A 25,391-nucleotide genomic window follows, 5' to 3' on the forward strand; every position below is an offset into this window, starting at 1 on the left:
AGGCAAGATGTGGTCCATTTAGGGCAGGGCTGTGAGTGAGCACCCTCGGGATTTGCATGCTCCCTAACCTGGGAATGCAGCAGATACTAAGGGGCCTGGCAGGGTCTTCTGTGTTCTTGGGCATAAAACTCTCTCAGAGGAGCCTTAAAGAGGCTGTCTTCTCAAATGTTAAGCACTTGGGGGTCTCTTAAAATACCTATTCTGACTGAGTAGGTTTGGGGTAGGGACTGAGATTCTGCATTTTTAACAAGTTCTCAGGTGATGCTGATGCTGTTGGTCTGCAGAGTGCAATTTTGCGTAATACAACTCTAAGCTCAGCTTACTTGAGGAAAAAAAGGTGATGCAGGGAATCTCCTGCTTAATCTTTGCTTCCCATATTATTTCTACGACTGGAAGCTAATCTTTGGACAAGGAAGCATGCCACTGGCGTGGACTTCAATGTAAAAAGAAGTGTTATTACATACTGGAATAATTTCTTACAATTTTAGCTTATCACTCTGGTGTCCAGAAAGATCAGTACTGGTAACTAAGAAATATACTCTATAACTCATATGTTGAAGTTTTAAGCATTGCTATATGCCCACCAGCTTTTTGGAATGTCATTGTCCTAACATTATGCTGTGTGGTCATCTATTTAGTTCGCTGTTTTTAAAATTCTCTTTGGAATTTTCAAATTTCATTTACAGGCCTCTTTATAAAACCCCCTCTCTGATTCTTCTGGGGTGGCCCTTGTATATATGATATATAAAATGTCAAAGTAGTTGGTATTTAATAATTGGCAATTATCTTTAGGTTTATTTTTAGTAATTATCTTAAGATTTATTTTAAATTTTTATTTATTTTTTATTTTACTTATTTATTTATTTTGGCTGTGTTGGGTCTTCATTGCTGTGCGTGGGCTTTGTCTAGTTGCAGCGAGCGGGGGCTACTTTTTGTTGCAGTGTGCAGGCTTCTCATTGCGGTGGCTTCTCTTTGTTGCAGAGCACGGGCTCTAGGCACATGGGCTTCAGTAGTTGTGGCTCACGGGCTCTAGAGCGCAGGCTCAGTAGTTGTGGCGCATGGGCTTAGTTGCTCCACGGCATGTGGGATCTTCCCGGACCAGGGCTCGAACCTGAGTCCCCTGCATTGGCAGGTGGATTCTTAACCACTGTGCCACCAGGGAAGTCCCAAGATATATTTTAAAATTAAAATTAATATAATGGGCAGGAAGCTTCTTGGTTTTCACTGATCTTCCCAAGTAAGTTAAAACTAAGCACTATCTGGCATACATATACAACAGCATATATATACAATGGAATATTACTCAGCCATAAAAAGGAACGAAATTGAGTTATTTGTAATGAGGTGGATGGACCTAGACTAGAGTCTGTCATACAGAGTAAAGTAAATCAGAAAGAGAAAAACAAATACCAGATGCTAACACACATATATGGAATCTAAAAAAACGGTACTGATGAACCTAGTGTCAGGGCAGGAATACATACACAGGCATAGAGAATGGACTTGAGGACACGGGGTGGGGAAGGGGAAGCTGGGACGAAGTGAGAGAGTAGCATTGACATGTATACACTACCAAATGTAAAATGGATGGCTAGTGGGAAGCAGCTGCATAGCACAGGGAGATCAGCTCGGTGCTTTGTGACCACCTAGACGAGTGGGATAGGGAGGGTGGGAGGGAGACGCAAGAGGGAGGGGATATGGGGATATATGTATACATATAGCTGATTCACTTTGTTGTACAGCAGAAACTAACACAACATTGTAAAGCAATTATACTCCAATAAAGATATAAAAACAAAACAAAACAAACTAACCACTATCATTGGTGTTCAATTCTTTCAAAAGTGGCCTCGGGCTGCCACTTTTAACTTTAAATTGCAAAGTTCTGATTTTAACTTAGCATATACTTACAAGACAATAAAAGCCAAGTATGAATCTATTATCCAAAGTAGTAAAAACAAAATACATTATTTGGAATGTCAATGGGATTCTTATCATTGAATCTTTTTTTCTTAAGTCTATGACAGTGAGCTGAAAGATCTCTTAAATGTGTTTCCTGTAACAGATTTTTATAGAAAATACATTTACATGGTTATTTGTTTCGTTTTGAATATAGTACTATACACCTTAATTCTTTGGCTCACCAAAGTCTGGAGATCACAGGGTTAGACAAAAGGAAAGAACAAAAAGGAAGTCTGTAAGCAGACACTGGGCACTGAAATCATTATGCTTTCAAGATAATAATTAAACCCTAGAGTGAATGAAAAATGGGTGAACTGTTCTCAAGTATTACTGCTTGCTCCTTGGGTGTATATTACTGTTTTGATACTAACAATCTATATCCCTAATACACGCTATTGAATTAATTTGTTGTTCTGAGAATTGAGGTTAAGTGTGAAAACACCAGTTTATAGATGTTCAATAAAGTTTTGTTGGACTTTATATGTCTTACTTGATCAGAAACACATATACTCTGTTTCTGGAAAAGTCAGAGAGATTTCGTCTTCTGTTTCCTAGATGGCATTTCTATTTTGGCCCTGACAAACAGCTATCCTACCCTTCTTATGCATTTGCATCTTGTAGACAGTTTAGAATCTAAAAATCAAGACATAAATTAAATGTGTATTTGATGTAACTCCACCAGGCTACTATGACCTTCAGAAGCTCTGTAACACTGCTTTATTTATTAACTAAAAAAAGCTCCAAGAGATATAAAGTTTTAATTTTCATAATAATAGAACAGTAAGGAGATATTGGTTGAATTTACTATTGTTTCATTAATCTTAAAGGTAGGAGGTATGCTATTAACAGCAGCAATTTTAATGAAATCCTTTCTTCTCTAAGCATCTGCAACCAATTTATTAGAACGAAAACACATTACCAAGAATCTCATTAACAAAAGCGTATATTAAAACTGCGCTAGAGGGCTTCCCTGGTGGCGCAGTGGTTGAGAGTCCACCTGCCGATGCAGGGGTCATGGGTTCGTGCCACGGTCCGGGAAGATCCCACATGCCGCAGAGCGGCTAGGCCCGTGAGCCATGGCCGCTGAGCCTGCGCGTCCAGAGCCTGTGCTCCGCAATGGGAGAGACCACAACAGTGAGAGGCCCGCGTACCGCAAAACAAAAACAAAACAAAACAAAAAAAAACTGCGCTAAAGATCTAAAATATGAAGCATACTTTTAAAAATTCAGATCTGTTTATTTTCAAGAGAAACGGACAGTATTTGCTATTAATTAGAGAAAAGTTATCCAAGAAAATCATTTACCTTGCAAAAGCTTTCAGTTCTTACACTGTAAATGCCGATCCTCAAAACTACTAAATATCACTCTTCAGTACAGTAAAACCTGCTGTGAAGGGATGACTTCCCAAACATAGTATAAGCTGGTGACATGAATGTAAATGTGGAGCCTTTAAAGGCATTGTTTACATACATAAAAAGATGGTCAACATCCTATACATTAAAAGTGAACCCTCTCCTTTGCCTTCAATTTTATTTTTAGTTCCTTTCCTTTTGGATTAAAGTGGAAATAGAGCACTAACATTTTTTCTTTATGATTAAAAAATCTGTCCCTTATGCCTTTATTCACAGAGCTTTACCTGCATAGTTATATTGTCTACTAAAATTGGAAATAGTCTGAAGTCACCAGAGCACCAGAGATGTCTGTTGTCATAATCAAATGGATCTGGAATTGTTTTATCTTTCCTTGAAACACATTATTTGAGTATAGTTTACTCGATGGAAAACCACCATCAACTAATTTTCTTAAAAGAGTTGTGGCAGTATTAGAAGAGTGGATTCTTTCCTGAGAGGGCAGCTAACTCTGAATACATGTGCATTTAGTTCAACATGATTAACTGATGCACACCAAACCCCATGTTGACTAAATGGAAAGCAATGTGTTGAATTTCAGATTGGAATTTCCATACTGCCTCTATTTTTCTAAAATCCAACATGTTCAATCATAACTGAGTACAAATTAAAGGCTTTTCCTCCCATGAATTTTAAATACACGCTACTCTGTTCTGTGCTGAAATGTGTTAACTCTCTTATTCTGGATTGTTCATTGGAAAATTCTGATAAAAACAGTACAGTTAAAAAAAAAAGGTCTTTCATTGAAAAAACATCTGCAAACTTAATGAGGAAATCCACTGAGATAAATACATCAACTAATAAATTCCCATACATGTAGCCAGTAGTATCACTGGCCAAGTACAAATCATCTGGGAAGGTTTGGAGACTTTCAGTTCCTTTGGTCACACGTTAACCAGAGCACATAACAGATTATTTCTTAAACAGTCCTCTCCTCCACGAAAACAAGCCATTCTACTGACCACATTTAGAAATAACCCAAAGGAAACTATAATTAAGGGGAAGAATGGGACAGAAGTCAACAATCTAGGACATAGTTCATGGTAAAGCATTGTGTGTTTATGTAGACACTTTCTTCTTCTCCTCCCAAATGTCATTATCTAACGCTTAACTCTTCCATATGCCTCTCATATGTGTCTCAATGACTAGATTATGAACTCCTGAAGATTAGGAACTATCAACAGCTTTTAAATCTTTCTCCCCAACCTTAAGTGTTATAGTCGCATAGTTGCGAACTAACAAGATAGTAGGTAACTGAATTACATTTAACATCCACAAAGTACTTTTATTGAGATGTAGGAAATTAATAGAGGATTAATTACAGATTCAATATAACAGTTATATGATTATTTATGTTTTATTTTTCTTCTTTCGGCAATTTTAGCATATTGCATTTCTTTGAGAAAAATTTCCTTTTTACACAAATGTTCAAATTTATCAGTATAAAGCTGTTCATAATATTCTTATTACCGTTCTAATTTTTGTAGGATCTATAGTGATGTTCCCTTTTATATTCCTTAGTTATTTAACTGTTTTATTTTTTTTTAAATGATTACTCTTTCAGAGTTGTGTCAATTTCATTAGTTATCTAAGAACCAACTTTTAGAGGTGTTAATTATCTCTCTGTGTGTTTTCCTTCCACTAACTACTAATCTTTTGATTTTCGGTCTTTTTCTTTGCTATTACGTGTTCACAGCTAATATTTCCTTATATCATGGTTTAGCTCATCTTACAAGTTTTGATGTCTAATTTGTAATGAAAATTACAATGATCTGTAATGAAAAATTATAATTCAATTCAATTATTTTCATTATTATTCAAAATATTTTCTGATTTCCACTTTCTTCTTTGACTCGAAAGGTATTTAGATGTATAATTCTTAAATTTAAAGCATATGGGACCTTATCAAAATACCAATGGCATTTTTCACAGAACTTGGACAAATAATTCTAAAATTTGTATGAAAACACAAAAGTCCCTGAAAAAGCCAAAACAGTCTCGAGAAAGAACAACAAAGCTGGGGGTATCATGCTCCCTGATTCCAAATACTACAAAGCTACAGTAATCAAAACAGTATGGTGCTGGCACAAAAACAGACACACAGATCAGTGGAACAGAATAGACAGTCCAGAAATGAACCCACACTTTTATGGGTAATTAATCTCCAACAAAGGAGGCAAGAATATACAATGAGGAAAAGGCAGTCTCTTCAACAAACAGTGTTGGGAAAACTGGACAGTTATATGCAAAAGAATCAAAGGGGACTACTCTCTCAAACCATGCACAAATATAAATTCAAAATGGATTGAAGACTTAAATGTAAAACCTGAAACCATAACACTTCTAGAAGAAAACATAGGAAGTAAGCTCTTTGACACTGATCTTAGCAATAATTCATGGATATGTCTCCTTGGGCAAAGGAAACAAAAAAAAAAAGCAAAAATAGACAAATGGGACTACATCAAATGGAAAGGCTTTTGCACAGCAAAGGAAACTAACAACAAAATGAAAAGGTTACCTACTGAATGGGAGAAGATATATGCAAATGACACATCTAATAAGGGGTTAATATCCAAAATATACAAAGAACTCATACAACTCAACATCAAAAAAACCCCCAACAACCCAATCAAAAACGAGCAGAGGATCTGAATAGACATTTTTCCAAAGAAGGCATACAGATGGTCAAAAGGCACATGAAAAGATGCTCAACATCACCAATGAGCAAGGAAATGCAAATCAAAACCATAATGAGATATCACCTCACACCTGTCAGAAATGGCTATCAACAAAAAGAACACAACAAATGCTGGAGAGGGTGTGGAGGAATGGGAACCCTCGTGCACTGTTGGTGGGGATGTAAATTGGCACAGCCACTACGGAGAACAGATGGACATTCCTTAAAAAACTAAAAATAGAACTTCATATGATACAGCAATTCTACTCTTGGGTATTTATCTGAAGAAAACAAAAACACTAATTTGAAAAGATAAATGCACCCCTGTGTTCACTGCAGCATTATTTACAATAGCCAAGATATGCAAGATATGGAAGCAACCTAAATGCTCCTCAGTAGATGAATGAGATGAATGGAAAGATGTGACACACACACACAATGGAATATTACTCAGCCATAAAAAAATAACACAATTTTCCCATTTGCAACAACATGGATAGACTTGGCGGATATTATGTTAAGTGAAGTAAGTCAGACAGAGAAAGACAAATACTGAATGATTTCACTTATATGTGGAATCTAAAAAGCAAAACAAATGAATAAGCATAACTAGACAGAAACAGACTCATAGATACAGACAACAAACAGGTGGTTGCCAGAGGGGAGTGGGTCAGGGACAAGGAGGGAGAGAAATAGGTGAGGGAGATTAAGAGGTACAAAATTCCAGCTGCAAAACAAAAGAGTCATGGGTATGAAATGTACAGTGTGGTTGGCAAGGGTGGGGGGGTGGGGAAGGGATGAACTGGGAGTTTGGGGTTAGCAGATGCAAACTATTATATATAGAATGGATAAACAACAAGGTCCTACTGTATAGCACAGGGAACTATATTCAATATCATGTGATAAACCATGATGGAAGAGAATATATTGATAAAAAAAGAAATATATATATATATATGACTGAATCGCTTTGCTGTATAGCAGAAATTAACACAACATTGTACATCAACTACACTTCAATTAAAAAAATAACTGTGCATTATCTTGTATGGTGACAGATAATAACTGGAGCCATCATGGTGATCATCTTGAAATGTACAGAAATATCAAATCACTATGTTGTGTAACAGGAACTAACATAGTGTTAACTGTAGGTAAATTATACTTTAAAAACAAATAAAAACAAACAAACTCATAGAAAAAGAGATCAGGTTTGTGGTTACAAGAGGAGGGGGATGGGGTGAGGGGGAATTGGATGAAGGCAGTCAAAAGGTACAAACTCCCAGTTATAAGATAAATAAGTAACAGGGAACATAGTGCACAACGTAAATATAATTAACATTGCTATATGTTATATATGAAAGTTTTTAAGAGAGTAAATCTTGAAAGTTCTTATCATGAGGAAAGTGTTTTTTTCTTTCTTTAATTTTGTATCTACATGAGGTGATGGATGTTCACTAAACTTATTGTGATAAACATTTCATGATGTATGTAAGTCAAATCATTATGCTGTACACCTTAAACTTAAACAGTACTGTATGTCAGTTATATCTCAATGAAACTGGAAGGAAAAAAATAGAGCATATGGAAATTTCATATATTTATTTATATATGTACTATTCATATACATGTATGTGTATACACACACACACATATATATGGAATGGAATACTACTCAACCGTCAAAAAGAATGACATTTTGCCATTTGCAACAAAATGGATAGACTTGGTGGGTATTATGCTTAGTGAAATAAGTCAGACAGAGAAAGACATATACTATATGTTATCACTTATATGTAGAATCTAAAAAATGAAACAAACTAGTGAATATTTGTTCACTAGTTTATATTTTGTTTAGAATAACAAAAAAGAAACAGACTCACAGATATAGAAAACAAGCTAATGGTTGTGAGTGGGGAGAGGGAAGGAAGGAGGAGCAGGATAGGGGTAGGGAATTAAGAGGTACAAACTACTATGTATAAAATAGATAAGCTACAAGGATATACAGCACAAGAAATATAGACAATATTTTATAAAAACTATAAATGGAGTATAACCTCTAAAAATTGTGAATCACTATGTTGTACACTTGAAACTTATATAATATGTAAACCAACTATATCTCAATTAAAAAAAAACAAACAAACATGTATTAAAAAAACGCAGTTGGGCTTCCCTGGTGGCGCAGTGGTTGAGAGTCCGCCTGCCGATGCAGGGGACACGGGTTCGTGCCCCGGTCCGGAAGGATCCCACATGCCGCGGAGCGGCTGCACCCATGAGCCATGGCCGCTGAGCCTGCGCGTCCGGAGCCTGTGCTCCGAAACGGGAGAGGCCACAACAGTGAGAGGCCCGCGTACCACAAAAAAAAAAAACAAAAAAAAAAACGCAGTCAATTTAGCTCATAGCCATCCAGGAAAAAAAGAAACCTCATGCCTCATGACAAAGACTTTGGAATAACTATGCATGTTAAAGAGGGTAATAATAATAATTATTATTATGCACAGTAGCTAGAAACGCCAATTAAAGAACAATCAACAGATACATGTAGTGTGGGAGGTCTTTTGCATAAGTCTCAGCATTTATACCTATAGATACAGAGCAATCACTGTTACAAATTAATCTAAAAATGAATATTAATCTTAAAATGACAGATTATGTCAGCAAGCAAAATTGCTGTGAAACATACTACTGAGCATAAAGTAATGTTCTTCATCCAGTAATCAAATCCACTTTTAAATGTGGACAATTCCTCAAATTTTGAATGGGGACACTAAAAATCCATTTGTAAGTTGTCTGATTAGAATCTAGAACACATTTTTTTCCCTACAAAATCAATGTCATAACTTATAAATAAGTTTCCATTTCTCTCCCTCTAGGACATTTAAAAAACACAACTATTGCTTTTATATTATGCATTATGTGCCAGGAATTAAGTACTTTACATGGAGAACCGCAACCATCTGCATCAATGTGACAGAGCTATGGGGTCTAAGAACTGAGACCACCTGTTTCAACATGATTTATTTGTTTTTTGCAAGAAAACTTTCCCCAGGAAAGATAAGACTGTAAACCAATAAATAACTTCATTGTTTGTTTCAGGAAATTCCCATATATTAATTTATCTCAGACAAACAATCTGCTTTCCTTGGCAGAGAGTTCACTTATCAAGCAACAGTTTACTTATCAAGACTCGGTTCAAGACCCTCACCTTGCTATAGATACTAACCATAAAACTTACGTCATGAAATTTCCCCAATCCCAGTCTGTTCTCCACCTTAAAAAAGCTGCCTTAAGCTCCTTGAGCCCAGACTTCCAAATCTTATAAATATCCTTTCCTGACTTCCTCCTTCAGAGACAGTCAAGACTGTCAAGGGGAAGTCCTCTATTGCTGAAGAGAATTCTAATAAATTTAGTTTTGCTTGATTAACAGGGTGGCTGGAGATATTTTGGGGGAGTTGAATAACATATATTTAGTCCGTTAATCCTCTTAATAACCTTATGAGTAAATTCTATTCTTACATTATTTTTTACAGATGAGAAAACTGAGGCACACCGAATAGTTAAGTGACTCAGGCAAGGACACAAAACAACTTAAGTCACATGAATTTCAACAACGGTACTAATATTACTGAGTCCTTCTTCCCCCTAAGTCTATTGATTTGAAGATACTCTAAAGAATCCTATGCCCTGATCCTCTCAGCCCTGTTCAGTAATTATAGTTCTAATTACTGTAATTAGTAATTTTATTGTCTTCTTCACTGAACTCTGAGGACAGGGACATGTCTTGTTTGCCTCCATACTGCCAGTGCCTACCTAGCATAATCTCTGACACATGGTAGGCATTCAATAAATGTTTATAAAATAAATATTAAATAAAACCCTACTTTACAAATGAGGCTCTGAGATATTAAGAGTCTTGCTTTAACTCACCCAGAAGGTAATTGTCAGAATTGGTGCTCCTGCTAATGCACCACTCTTTCATTCAACTTGTAAACGAGTTCTCAAAGAGCGGTTTTTATGAGATGAGTCTACAAACAGTGCAACAGGGATTCACGTGTATAAAGTCCTACCAAAATATTGTATTTCTTTGCTTTCTGCTGAAATGTTATCATCTCAGTGTGACTGTACAGATCATCTCATGTTGATTAGATGCTGGAATCTCACATTTGTCTCTGATTAATACAAAATGGAAAGCTCTAATTGGTAAATGCAATTTCTGACAATGTTTTGAAACACTAGGAAGTTACTACATACTTTCCTTGGTATTAAAACATTTGTAATTCACTTCTCTTTACCCATATAAGTAGAGCTTTACCTATATAAGGTTCTTTTTTTTTCTTTATTATAAGGAGAAATGAATGTTATATAAATATTTGGGCATCAGAAAAAAAGTTTAAAATTTTACATAGAAGTTAAAATTATGAAAGGAAAGAAGGTAGGCTTGGAACGGTTTTCTGCTCCTGAGTTAGATACTCATATAGCAAACAATATAAGGAAATAAAATAGAATAAAATAAGCAACCTAAAGAGACGCATCAACCAAATGCAAATGTGTGAACCCTGTTTTGATTCTGAATTGAACCAACTGATATAAAAGACATTTTGAGCTAATCACGGAAATGTGAATGAGGGTAAGTAATAGATTATTGTGGAAAGAAATCCTTAACTTAGAAATATATATTTACGTATTTATGTGAAATAACAAATTGCTTGAGATTTACTTTAAAATTCTCCAGGGAAGGTGAGTATGGGTGGCAAATGTGTGTCTGTGTGCACTTTCATGTGTGTCCTGAGGAAACGAGATTGGTAAAATGTTTATAATTACTGAAGTTTGTGATGAGTACATGGGGATTTATTATACTCTACTCTCCACTTCTGGATATGTTTAAAGTTTTCAGCATAAAAAACTTAAAAAATGGCTAATTTTCCCAGTGTTGTACTAGGTATACAAAGCACCTGATCATTCACACATATACTGGCTACAAACTCAGTATCACAACCCAAAGCAAAAAATTATTCTCATCTGTGTATAGACTCTAAAATTTAAGAAAGCAGTTACTTCTTCTTCTGGGAGAATTTTATGCAGTCTCTAGCTGAGAATCAAGGAAGCTTTTTCCCAGTTGTCCATCTCTTCTGTGTGTATTAGAAACCTCAAGTTTTCTGCTAATGAAAGGACTCTGTACCATACTGGGCAGAGTGTGGGTCTTTTCTTATTCACTCCTGCTTCTCCTAGATTGGTTTTTTACAGAGTACCAGATGATTCATAAAGTGACAACCCATCCTTTATTTTAGTAAGATAAATAGCCCCAAGAATCCTTAAAGTGAATATCCCAATTATAAGACACATATTCCTTTAAGGACACAGAATATTTCCTTATGTAATTTAGATTAAAACACAGTATAAAATATGCTTTATATTAAGCACTTTTTATGTCTGGCCTGCTTCCTGGGTATTTATTTAAGCGTGACTTTTTCTCTCCTGATAACATGAAAAATCCTTCCAAAATGTGAAAGAAAATGCTAATGATCTTCAGGACCAGCTAGTTTTACTGTATCTATACCTATACCTTTCATCTGATTTTAAGTTGGTAAAAAGTCAAAATGTGATATGCAGCAAATAGCAAGGGTCTCAAATACTGAACAGGAAACAAGGCTCAGATTACAATGTCCTATAGACGTACTAACTCAGAAATGTAGGTCAAATCCTTTTATAATATTTTCATGAGTTCTTGATTTTTTCAAAATTAATGTATGCTTTGACAATGGAAAATGGATTAAGGCATTCTGTTGTTAGCTATTGTTTTATTGCCTATTTAAAATATATAGCAATTTTTTCAAATATTTATGTAACATGGCATTAATGTTTAGAAAAGCAAAATTAGCAATTGATTCCACAAACAGATACATCTAATACCTTGCTTCAATTGAAATCACTGCTGCTTCTTCAGTGCAATAATGGCATAACATCTGGGAGATTTCACAGGATCAAACAACTTCACGAGTGCAGACCACGCAATATCATCCTGCAAATTGGTAAGTGATTTAAATAGGCAACTACTTGTTGAAGATAAAAATGAGAGATGTTAGACTACATACTGGAATATAAAAACTACATGAAAAACAAACTATATAAAAGAAAATTATTCTTTGTTGAATAAAATTAACACTTAGAAATTCACCTTCGGGAATTTATGTTGAGGAAATAAAGATATGCATAGAGAGTGAACCACAAGGCTACTCCTTGCTGCAATTGTGAAAAACTGGAAGTGGCTAGAGACAACTGGGTATTACTTAAATAAATTATATGATGAAACATTATTCAGCTTCTGTAGTACATTTAATGAGATGGAAAAATTCTAAATAAAACAAATGAAAGAAATTAGATGCAAAACTGCATTTATAATTTATTCCAATTTTAAAGTAGAAATAATATGCTCATACATATACATGCAACAAACATATATTAAAAGCTCTAAAAAACATATCAATAATTTAATAGCTAATGCTGAAAGGTGAGATAATCGTTACTTTTAATTTTTTATATATTCTTCATTTTAAATTTTCTAACATAAGTGTGTATTACTTTTATAATAGTAAAATATTATTTAAAATATTAACAAAATGAACAATTATATGATTTCTATCACTTCGTTACCAATCTGTTAAACTTGGTGCATACTGTTTTGCCTACCTATTTTATTTAGGTCACTGGAAACTGTTTTGAAAGGGAAATGATGAGTACCTAGTAAAATAAGGCTGATTCTGTGAACTAACAAGTTGAGAACCAAAAGATTCCAGTGATTTTGAATTAGTTAGTAGCTTAGGAAAGTACATAATTATGTAAATATTTAAAAATTGCCTTTCCCCATAAAAATACCAATTATTAAAATCCATCTGTTCCAAGTAGTTTGCTGAAAAGAAATAAAGCTCTCCATATGATAAAACAAAATTATTAAAATAAAGAGTTTATACTGGAAACAAGGCTGAATCCACAAATGGGCTTAATTTTAAAGAGCTCAAAAACATTATTTTGATCATAGAGTAGAATCTGAAAAACACATTTTCCCCAAAGATAACAAAAAATCATATTTTTTGGTCATTCAACAAAGATAAAACAAATAAGACTGTGAAAAAAACAGAAGCAATTATCACTGATGAGAAGGAAATTTCTAAACTGCAGAGTGCATATGTCCAAAAATTCAAAAGTGAATTAAAAGGTGATTCTTATAAAATGAAGCATAAAAATGGTATCTTTACATCTTGCCTTTATTAATTTTAGCTATACTATATGTCATATATGATGGTTTGTGTGCATCGTCTACTGTATAGTAATTACCATAAAATTAAAAGAATGTAAACTTTATTATAGTAGCTTTGCTGGAAACATCTGTTGTACATATGTTTTTGTTTCAAAAGAGATGGAAAGAATATTTAGAATTGGAAAATATAATGAGAAAAATTATCTTACTAGTTTTATGTGAAAGAATGTTATCCTAGTTATAAGCAGATCCATATTACTGGGTTTAATAAATATATTTGTTATGCATTTAAAATTAACATAATTTACCTGCTCTTTCAGGTAGCAAAGCCGATCCAGAAGAATCAATGTCTCTATGCAAGGAGCCAGAACAACTTTCAACTAAAAGAAAGTATAAGATAGGACAGTGGTACTTTAAAACAAACAAAAATACTAGCTTAACACTTGTTTAAGAAAATGTATCTATAGAAACTCATATAAGGCCAAATCTCCAATACTCATCGTACATCTTCAGAAAATAAATACTTCAGAGATCAAAAGTTTTTCTTTAATAGTAAAAGGAAAAGAATGTCCTTTGAGTGACTTTGGGATAGAATCCAAAAGCAATCATACATATGTGATAGAAAGCTTTTAAAGGGGTACTAAGAATGAAATTCATTAAAAGGAATGCTTGTGAAATAACTGCATTGAGACCAATATGTGTTCAAAGAACTCTAAAACTTCTTTCCATGCATTTATAATACACTTTAAGAGAAATCTACCATGTGTTCTCTTTATTACATTACTGACACCTAATATAGTTCTAAAATAGGAAATGATCCAAAACAGTTTTTCTACATTAAGAGAAAAACAACACAGATTGGTTGGCCCCATAAAAAAATTTAATAGGAGCCTACTCAAGTCTAGCAACATATTCAATTTAGTATGTTTAATTCTGAGATTTACCATATTAAAAGCCTCCAGCTCATTCATTCTAGGCTTGTACTTCTCATAGTAGTCCATTATAATTCTTTCTGGCAGCTTCAAGATAAAATAACAATAATAAATTTAATAACAGTTAAAAATATTTTTTTCTAATCAAACATACCCTAAAGTAAAACAAACATAACAATTTAAAACAACCTTAGGTATCTGAAGAGCTCTAAGGATATCCATGAAACAAGTCAATATAACTAAATTCTTTCATTTAAATCTTCTGTACCAATATAGGTTATTCAGTATATCCTAAGTAAAATCACCAATAACAGCCTATTAACTTTGTTTGATTTCAACAAGTAGTGATGAAATACTTACTTTCACTTGTTTCTATGCTTGGGGTGCACAGTAGGTAGGAGCTCAATAAACAGTTCTTGAACAAAATTAAAATTTAAACAATATATCTAAAACTATATATCCTAAAGAATAACTCAAAGGCAAAAGGAATACAGTGAGGACATATATTCATATTTAAGGTAATTTCTTCTAACATCCACTTAACAAATCCATCAACAAGCATTGCTGTTTTTTTCTCTAAAACATATGACACCCATAGTACACTGAACCTTTGTGGTTAGTAGGCCACTTTCTAGATCATTTACATGTTTCTGTTCCCACCAGTTGAGCTTTATGCCTACTGAATTAATTGTATTTGTTCTTAAACTTGTTATTCCAGTTATATTATAATATGACATGAATAAATATTACAAAACCAATGAGATACAAATACAAAAGGCAAAGTTGTTTCTCTATAAGTTGAATGCCTCTGTGAAAGGCCTGATAAAGGAACGTCACCAGAAGGAATTGCTCTCAAATTATATGTGGTCAAAACAAATGAAAGACTGAATAAAGAGAGTCCAAAATCTGAAAGGATTTGTATTCAGATTTCCTTGAAAATATCTAAATATTTTTTCAAAGCCCCTATTCTTTTTCTATTACATGAAATTTCTTTTGAGTTCAAAAAATACAAAAGGGTAGGTAACAGTGACAAGTAAAGCTTCGTCTCATCCAATTTCTAGTGTAGCTTTCCAGAAAAGATCTCCCCTTTGGTATAAAACCCAAGCAGATTATGGCCTTATCTCCAACCCTTTTTAAAATTTTGCCCATCTTTGAATCAAATGAGTACCTCCTGGACCAAATTTTTGCAGTAGAGTATATTGGACTAGATCTAGGTCTGCACTTCAAGCCAGCAAAAACTCTCATCTCAAAAAAATTGTGTATGTGTTCGAATTATAGCCTTTAGTCTTCACTTCTGTCCTGTCATGTGAGATCAGCAGTTACAGGACAACTCAGAACTCACAATCTTTTTTCAATCCTGCCTCATCAGCATACTGCTTCCTACAAACATGGTTTTTCAATGTGACTCCTTGGGTTCTCCAATATTCTGTCTCCCCTTTATGTCAAACTGAGAAGCACCACCCTGGTCATCAACTGCATTTGCTCCAAACTAGGAATTGTTGATTTTGTTCCTCAGGATATGCTACTTTAAAGAACTATATTGTTGGTTTTGTTGGTGATCTGTAACCTGGGCAATTTCTCTTGGCATCTTTCTGCATCCTTCTTTACCTTCACTGTACTTCATATTGTACATGGTTTGAGATTTAATATGCTTTTTGATTTTGTCAAAAAGGAGTTTGTGTTTCTATTTCTCTTTTTATTTGTTGCTTTTGTGTAATTTTGAAGAGAAAAGGTGAGAACATCACCTTTACTTTTCTATTAAAAAAAAAAAGTGGAAGTCTTTTGCTTTACTTTGAGTAATCCAAAGCTGGATACTGTAAACTATGCATTACAGGTATGTTTGATGGACAGACGTTAAGGTAGAAATCCAACTAGTAAACTATATGCAAAGCTGTGTGCAAAAAACAAAACAAAATAAATGGCCTTGTTCTTACACCAAAAGTTTGGTGGATATAATTATATTAATATGTATCTCATAAGATTAGATCAGAGAATCTATGGAAGTTTTATGAAGACACTGTTTTTTAATTCTAATATCAATTTGTAACATATGTATATTCATGGTCTTATTTTACAGATGACATTATTGGGTGTTAAATCCAGTAAGAGCCAAGATAGGGCAAGCATCCTAGAGATAAAGGAGGCATCAGAATTGAGGAAGTGCCTGAGTGTAGATCATACTTAGGCAAGGACATACATGGAAACTTACAAGATGAAGTGCACATTGAATGGCAGTTGGGAGTTTTGGTCATGAATTCCATTGCTCCCTGCTGCCCATCTCCTAGACTCGAGAAAAAGGGATTAATATTAGTTGAGCTGTATAACAGGGCCTTAGCTCAGTGAGCTGTCATTTAGGTTCAGGGAGATATCCAGTCCTAAAGAGAAACTGGGTGAGAGACAGTGAAGGAGCAGTCATATTGAGGAGCTTTAGGTTTTCTCCCTTACTTTTCTTACAATTTTTTTGACATTTTAACTCCAATACAGCTTATGTGTTAGATCTGCGGTCCCCAACATTTTTGGCACCAGGGACCGGTTTCAGGGAAGGCAATTTTTCCACGGATGTGGAGGGGGGTTGGTGGGGGGGTGGATGGTTCAGGCGGTAATGGGAGCGATGGGTTAGGTGGTAATGTGAGTGATGGGGAGCGATGGGGAGCGGCAGATGAAGCTTCGCTCGCTCGTCCGCCGCTCACCTCCTGCTGTGCGGCCCAGTTCCTAACAGGCTACAGACCTATACCGGTCCTCAGCCCGAGGGTTGGGGACCCCTGTGTTAGTATATGTCCTATGATTCAACACACTTCAAATGCTTGATCAACTTCATCCTGTCTGCAAAAGTTTCAAAAATCAAAGTTCTGGATATAAGCATCTCTTCTTTAAATGCTTCAGTAGATTCATCATTCCTTGAGTTTCTTCTGCCTTTATTTCAAACCTCAATTCTTCAATCTGCTTTAGAAGTACATTTATTTTGTCTGCTGGCAAGCACAGAGTTTTCTCTTTATTCTTCCTTGTAGGCTTATTTGTCTGATGAACACTAGTTTTAGAAAAATGCTAAGCATTCTTCTTGAGCTCAATGTCTGTTAATAAGTTATATGGATATGACAAAAAGGAGCATTGGCTCTACAGTTAGACAGACTGCATTGGAATCCTTCCTCCCCAATTTCCTAGATTTGAGCTTTAAGAAATCCACTTAACCTATGTCTCAATTTCCTTACCTATAAAATGAGGATAACTATTCATTTCATAAAGTCATCCTTAGCATTCAGTGAGATAACATAAACAAAGCTTTTAGCACAATGTTTGGCACAAAGCAAAGGTTCAATAAACATTAGCTTTGCTCACATTATTTTTAAAAAAATAAACATAATTTAGAAGTTTCAGATTTAAAGATATTTTGAAGATAACAGAGTTTAGATATACCCTATATCCAGTTTCCCCTATTATTAACACTTTACAATACAGTTATTTGTTATAGTAAATGAACCAATAATGATATATTACTATTAGCTAAAGTTTACATTTCATTCGGATTTTCTCACTTTTTACCTAATGTCCTTTTTCAGTTCCAGGATCCCATCCAGTTTATTACATTGTATCTAGTCCTATTGGTTGTGACAGTTTTTCAGACTCGCCTTTTATTTTTTTTCTTTTTTCTTTTTATTGGAGTATAGTTGACTCACAAGACTTGCCTTGGTTTTGATGACCTTGACAGTATTGAGGAGTACCAGTCAAGCATTGTGTAGGATGTTCCTTCACTGGGATTTGTCAGATGTTTTCCTCATAATTAGACTGGGGCTATGGGCTTTGAGAGGAAGACTACAGAATTAAGTATGATATTCCTCACATCATATGAAGGGTACATACTATCCATATGATTTATCACTGTAGATATTGACCTTGAGTACTTGGCTGAGATAGTATTTGTCAGGTTTCTTCACTGTAATGTTCCTCCTTTTCCCCTTTCCACGTTGTATGCTTTGGAAGAAAGTCACAACTTGCAGCCCACACTTAAGGAGTGAGGGTGCAATATCCAAATAAATTATTTAGAATTCTTTTCCATGGAAGATTTTTCTCTTCTCTTCCATTTATTTATTAAAATCATCTTTTTATAGATCTATATAAGGGGGTCCAGGTACACAAAGGTGGACCAGACTTCAACTTCATGGGGAATGGGTCGTATGATTGGATGAGAGATACATAGTTGTTCAGAGATTCTACCCACACACTACCTGATCAGAAGATAGGTTAGCAATTGACCTTATTTTCACCAGTAGATGGTAGGAATGAGGCTGCTGATATACCCTTAGCTAGAACTCAAGGTAGGTGGATGTGGTACCAAATTGAGAATGCAAAGGAAAACTTCTTAAAGGAAATTAAAAGTGCTACTCCAGTGAACAAATGAATGATATGAAAACAAAAGTCTTATTGCTGATACTGAGAAAGTTGTAGTGGTCTGGATAGAAGATCAAACCAGCCACAACATTCCCTTAAGCCAAAGTCTAATCCAGAGCAGGGCCCTAACTTTCTTCAATTCTATGAAAGCTGGGAGAGGTGAGGAAGCTGCAGAAGAAATTTGAAGCTAGCAGAGGTGGGTTCATGATGTTTAAGGAAAGAACCTGTCTCTGTAACATAAGAGTGCAAGGTGAAGCAGCAAGTACTGATGTAGAAGCTATAGTAAGTTATCCAGAAGATCTAGTTAAGATAATTAAAGAAGGTGGCTACATTAAACAACAGATTTTCAATGTAGATGAAACTGCCTTATATTGGAAGAAGATGCCATTTAGGACTTTCATAGCTAAAGAGGAGAAGTCAATGCCTGGCTTCAAAGCTTCAAAGAATAGGCTGAAATCTCTTTTGTCAGTTAGGGTCTAATACAGCTGGTGACTTTAGGTTGAAGCTGACCTCATTTACCATTCCAAAAATCCTAGGACCCTTAAGAATTATGCTAAATCTACTCTGCTTGTGCTCTATAAATAGAACAACAAAGCCTGGATGATAGCACATCTGTTTACAACATGGTTCACTGAATATTTTAAGACTATTGTTGAGACCTACTGCTCAGAAAAAAAGATTATTTTCAAAATATTACTGCTCATTGGCAATGCACCTCAAGAGCTCTCATGGAGATGCACAATGAGATTAAAATGCTATTTTTATGCTGCTAACACAATATCCATTCTGCAGCCCATGGATCAAGCAGTAATTTTGACTTTAAGTCTTACTTAAGAAATACATTTTTTAAGGCCATAAATAGTGATTCATCTGATGGATCTGGGCAAAGTAAATTGAAAACATCCTGGAAAGTATTCACTATTCTAGATGTAAGAACATTCATGATTCATGGGAGGATGTCAAAATAACAACATTAACAGGAGTTTGGAGGAAGCTGATTCCAACTCTCATAGATGACTTTGAGGGGTTCAAAACTTCAGTGGAGGAAGTAACTGCAGATGTGGCAGAAACAACAAGAGAACTAGAATTAGAAGTGGAGCCTAAAGATGTGACTGAATTGCTGCAACCTCACGATAAAGCTTTCACAGGTGAGGAGTTGCTTCTTATGGATGAGCAAAGAAAGTGGTTTCTTGAGATGGGATCTACTCTTGGTGAAGATGCTGTGAAGACTGTTGAGATGACAAAAAAGGATTTAGAAAATTATATAAACTTAGTTTATAAAGTAGCAGCAGAGTTTGAGAGGATTGACTCCAATTTTGAAAGACGTTCTGCTGTGGGTAAAATGCTATCCAACAGCATTGCCTGCTACAGAGAAAATGTGAAAGGTCAATCTGTGGGTCAAACTTCATGGTTGCCGTATTTTAAGGAATTGCCACCCCAGCCTTCAGCAGCCACCACCCTGCTCAGTCAGCACCACCTACATCGAGGCAAGAGTCTGCACCAGCAAAAAGACTAGGACTTGCTGAAGGCTCAGATGATGGTCAGCAGTTTTCAGCAATAAAGTATTTTTATTTACTTTTTGAATTTTATTTTTTTATACAGCAGGTTATTAGTTATCTATTTTATACATACTAGTGTATACATGTCAATCCCAATCTCCCAATTCATCCCACCACCACCCCCGCCACTTTCCCCCCTTGGTGCCCATACGTTTGTTCTCTACATCTGTGTCTCTATTTCTGCCCTGCAAACCAGTTCATCTGTACCATTTTCTAGGTTCCACATATATGCGTTAATATACGATATTTGTTTTTCTCTTTCTGACTTACTTCACTCTGTATGACAGTCTCTAGATTCATCCACGTCTCTACAAATGACCCAATTTCATTCCTTTTTATGGATGAGTAATAGTCCATTGTATATATGTGCCACATCTTCTTTATCCATTCGTCTGTTGATGGACACTTAGATTGCTTCCATGTCCTGGCTACTGTAAATAGTGCTGCAGTGAACATTGGGGTGCATGTGTCTTTTTGAATTATGGTTTTCTCTGGGTATATGCCCAGTAGTGGGATTGCTGGGTCATATGGTAATTCTATTTTTAGTTTTTTAAGGACCCTCCATACTGTTCTCCATAGTGGCTGTATCAATTTACATTCTCACCAACAGTGCAAGAGGGTAGCAATAAAATATTTTTTATTAAGGCATGTACATTATATTTTTAGACATAATGCTATTGCACACATAACAGACTAAAGTACAGTGTAAACATAATTTCTATTTGCACTGGGAAACCAAAAAATTCACGTGACTTGCTTTATTACGGTATTTACTTTATTGTGGTGCTCTGGAACTGAACCCACAGTCTGAGGTATGCCTGTGTTATTATAGTGGCTGTAAAAAGCAGCAGGAACTTACTTATGGGAATAATGCACATGTTCTTTGCATATCACCAAAGATGACAGGCTTCCTATATATATTTAAACTGTATCAGGAATTCGCTGTTTCTTTAGGGTCAGATGACCTCATATAACGTAGATCATTTCTGGATACAGTCAGTCCTCCATATCCATAGATGTGGAACCCACAGATACAGAGGGCTGACTATACCATATAAAATGGTACTATACCATTTTATATAAGGGACCTGAGCATCCTTGGGTTTTGTTATCAGTGGGGGGCCAATTCCCCATGAATACCGAGGAACCACTGAATATTACTACATGGAAGTTTATGAGCTCCTTGTATTTTTTGTTGCCCTCCCACTTATATTGAAACCACCTAGTGATTATGATTACTACTAATTAATCTTTGATCTAATGTCCAAAGATCAGTTTATTTGGTCTCTCCACATGTGCCTAGTCCTTTGGCCTCATCTCTCACCACTGTCTCCTCTACTTGCTTTATGCTCCAGCTGTGCTGAGTCCAGAATCATGTTTCTTACTCTCTGTGGTTTTGTACAAGCTATTCCCCCCACCACACACACCTGAAATTCCCTGCTCCCTACCTTCCCACCTTGTTTGCTTAATGAACTCCTATGTACCCTTCAAAACCAAGCTAAGGCATCAATGTCCTCTGAGAAATCTTACAGGCAGAGTGAGTCACTCCAAGCATACATACTTAATATATGTCTAACATTGTAAGTTCATGCTATAATTACTTGTTTTCTTTTCTCATGGGTTATGTCTTAATTATCTTTGTAGCTCCAGAGTTTCCACTCTTCTTGGCACATGGGAGATTCTTCAAAATAAATGTTTGCTGGTGAATAACTCAATGATTTTGGTCTCAAAAGTTTTGCTTTTGCTGGCCTGTTTTGGAGAAATATTTAAGGATAATTTTCTGAGTTATCCTCTATCCCTTCCACTAAGGTTCTATCTTAGTGATTTTCAACTTTGTCCATTCAACAGCACACACCCCACTCCTGTTAAATCACCAGTTTTATTGTCTATTTCATTCTCAATATCTGAGAGTAATATTTATTTGAATATTCATCATATGTATACAGCACACAAACACACATACATGCAAGCTCTAGAACATAAGCTCCTTTTATTTCCCCTTCTTATGGACAAATGCTCCAGCTCGTTCTTTGTCTAGCAAGCAATAGTGGTTTTGCTGCTTTTAAAATTTGATGCTTCAAAAATTTACGTGTGTGTGTGTGTGTGTGTGTGTGTGTGTGTGTGTGTACGCTCATGTATCCGTGTGTGTGCAGTACATGCATGTGGAAGGAGAAAGAGAGAAAATTAATACAAAAGAAGAAAAAAATGCTGTGGACCATGAATATGAAAACTTAAATACAATTTTAAAGGTTTTCTGAAATTTGGTGAGATGCCAAAGTTTGGAACAGAAGATAAAATTTAAAAATATTTTTTAAGGTCTAGGTAAAGCTAATCACTAGGATTTTGTTATTTCAGACAACTGTAAAGTTGTATTAAAATATTTTATAAAGAAGTAATTGAACTTTACTTAATTACAAAGAATATTACTGTAAAATTTCATTCTAAGCAGTCCATCTATTATAAACAGTATACTTGCAGATATAAGGTAGCTGATGTTCTGCCACAATTTATTGTTTTCAGTGGCTTGGCTTTGCTGTGAAATCTAAACACTCTTCTTAAACAGAACTGTATCTTATGCAGGGGTGAAACAATATCACCCTTAAACGGTTAAGGCTATAAAAAATTAAAAATCAAGGAGGGGATCATTTTGATAAAAAGTCTTCAAAATATAAGAACAGAATCACTGCTTTTCCCCATTTCCCCACTCTATGTTTCTTGGTGTAACATGGCATTTTAAGATAATATGGGGTCTGTAATGGGAATGTTAATGGAATCACTAAAATGACAAATGCTTGAAGACAGCGGATCTTAACTGGGGGTGATTTTGACCCCCAGGACATTTGTGGCAATGTCTGGAGATTTTTTAAAAATTTATTTATTTTGGATTGTTACAATTAGTGCGCTACTGCAGACACCTCGTGGGTAGAGGTCAAAGATGTTAAACATCCTCCAACGCACAGGTTAGTTCTCCACAATAAAGAATTATCCAAATGTGCTGAGTTTGACAAAATCCTGCTCTAAGAGAAAATGTCCAATGCTGTCTGTCACAGCTGACTATAGGACTTATGGATTGATATTTTAAGCTGTGTATGAACCACTTATATATTCAGCACATGCTGTTCTGTTCTGGTCTTTGGAATGATGATTTGTCTGGGAATGTTGTTTTTCCTCATGTTTACATGATTTCTTGTGACTAAGAAAGTATCAGAGCATGTTAGGAGGTTTCTAGGCACTTCACTTGCTTACATAGTTTTTAATATGAAGAGATGTGCTTTGAGAGATCAGAAACACATCAGTGGTATTCACCACACTTTCAATTATATACAAAAGTTTGTTAGTAAATGATTATAAATTTAGTCAAAGATCTTTTAAACACTTTGGTATATCAAATATTTTAAATTTAAGCGGTTTTGATACTTTTTAGTAATTAGAATCTTGTGAAAATTAATTTCATTTTTTAAATAAAACTATTCATAAATCTCTTCTTATTGTGTTTGTGGTCAAAACCTTCATTTTAGCACTGATATTTCATAATGTGGGAGAAAAATAATAGGATTTTGTATTATATCAGAAATATAAGCTTGGTTTTAATAACTTATCCTATTTCCAACCACTCTGGCCTGACAGACACAACTCTCAATTCCTCTTGTTTAACATAAAAACAAACAAAAAAACCCCTCAAAACACGTACTCATCTATTTGCTTCCTCTCACCCCCCTACCTTTGAAATGCCTTATTAGGTTCTGTACTTTCCTCCCCTTCCAGCTTGGGTTTCTTGTTCCTTTTCTTTTCCTCACCCATTTTATTCAACATATTTATCTTGCAATGAACTTAAATAGTTTTAAGAGAAAAATCAGCAGGGCACTATTAATTGTCTTTACTAACTAATAAAGGTAATCATTTAAGACTGATATTTTATGGTGATACTTAGCTACATTAGTCTTTTTCCTTTTGTTTTTAATTTCACTTCTCAGTACAGTGGTGGTTGACAGTGGAGGTTCTGATGTAAGTTGAATCTGCGTTCAAGTTCCAGCTCTGCCACTTGCTCTTCAACGCTGAGAAAATGACTTGCCTTTTTGTAAGCCTCTCTTTCTAGATCATTACATTGGGAATAATAATAGTATCTTACTCTTTTAGTGAAGAGTAAATGCGATAATGTTATGATGTCTTTAGCATAATAACTATAATATAGTAAGTGCTTAGTAAATATTAGCTATTATTAATATTCTAATCAGTAATATAATAAGCATATTAAGAAACATTTACTATGGTTATTATTAGAGACAAACCTGGGAAGAGAAAGCCATCACGAAAAATAAGTAACACTCTTTCTGGATTTTTACAGTTTGGTTTTTGACAAAGGATAATACATTTTTAGTTTAAGTAAAAACTTAGCTCTATATTTGTAAAAATTATGCTTAGGTTGTGTTCCTGATAGTAAATGTAAGATGCGGAATTGAGACATGACGTAAATATATGCATTAAGAAAGACTAATTGGAAGGAAGACCAGTCTGATTAAAAATATTTTTTTTTTTAAATATTTTAAAAAACAGAAATAAAATAACTAAGATAACACTGTCTATTCTTATTTATGCAAGACTAGAAGGATCTTCATTTTGGTGACTAAATAAAAATGTTTATAGGAGTCATATCAATTGTATTATTATAAGTAGTACATATACAAAGATAAGAATCATAAAAACTAGTATTATTTAGTTAGCACTTACTATGTACATTGTATTCAGCATTTTATGTCTATTACCTCATTTAATTTTTCTTAAATCCTATGAATTAGAAATGCTTTTTCAGAGCTATTTTACAGAGGAGGAAACTTATTCGTACCAGTCTAATTGCTTTAAGTAATAAAGCAACTGGGGAGTAAATGGATAATTGGTACAATAAATAATAATACCCTCTGGCTTTGATATAACTTAACCATATCTGTATAATTTTTCTCTTTCAAGAAGAAACCTTAACCACCTTAATCACCATTCCTTAACCAACTATTTTATTCTTTATTTCAATTTATAATCAATTCAAAATACCAAAGTGATCCAGATTCAACTTAACATTTTAGTTAATAACTCATCTGAATCATGTTGAGAGTTATTTTTTTCTCAGTGTTAGACTACTTATTACCACTAGTCCATCAGCTTACCTTTTGTGTATTCAACAATATGTTCTCAATTATTACCCTGGGCTTTCTAT

The 25,391-nt window shown here is 34.8% G+C and overlaps 1 protein-coding gene across 2 annotated transcripts in view; it reads right to left on the reverse strand.

Moving 5' to 3' along the window:
* METTL25 (methyltransferase like 25) overlaps positions 1-25,391 on the reverse strand; it is a 126,063-nt gene that overhangs the window by 14,906 nt on the left and 85,766 nt on the right. For both annotated transcript variants that reach the window (XR_009543338.1, XM_060165092.1), the window contains exons 10-12: positions 14,250-14,324; positions 13,614-13,685; positions 11,961-12,069 (exon numbers count right to left, since the gene is read on the reverse strand). Coding sequence is in view for 1 of the 2 variants with exons in the window: in XM_060165092.1 (XP_060021075.1) it covers positions 11,977-12,069; positions 13,614-13,685; positions 14,250-14,324 (240 nt within the window). In the remaining variant the exon portion in view is untranslated. The remainder of the gene's footprint in view (positions 1-11,960; positions 12,070-13,613; positions 13,686-14,249; positions 14,325-25,391) is intronic.

The sequence above is a fragment of the Lagenorhynchus albirostris genome, chromosome 11 (assembly GCF_949774975.1).
Source record: "Lagenorhynchus albirostris chromosome 11, mLagAlb1.1, whole genome shotgun sequence".
NCBI classification, from domain to species: domain Eukaryota; kingdom Metazoa; phylum Chordata; class Mammalia; order Artiodactyla; family Delphinidae; genus Lagenorhynchus; species Lagenorhynchus albirostris.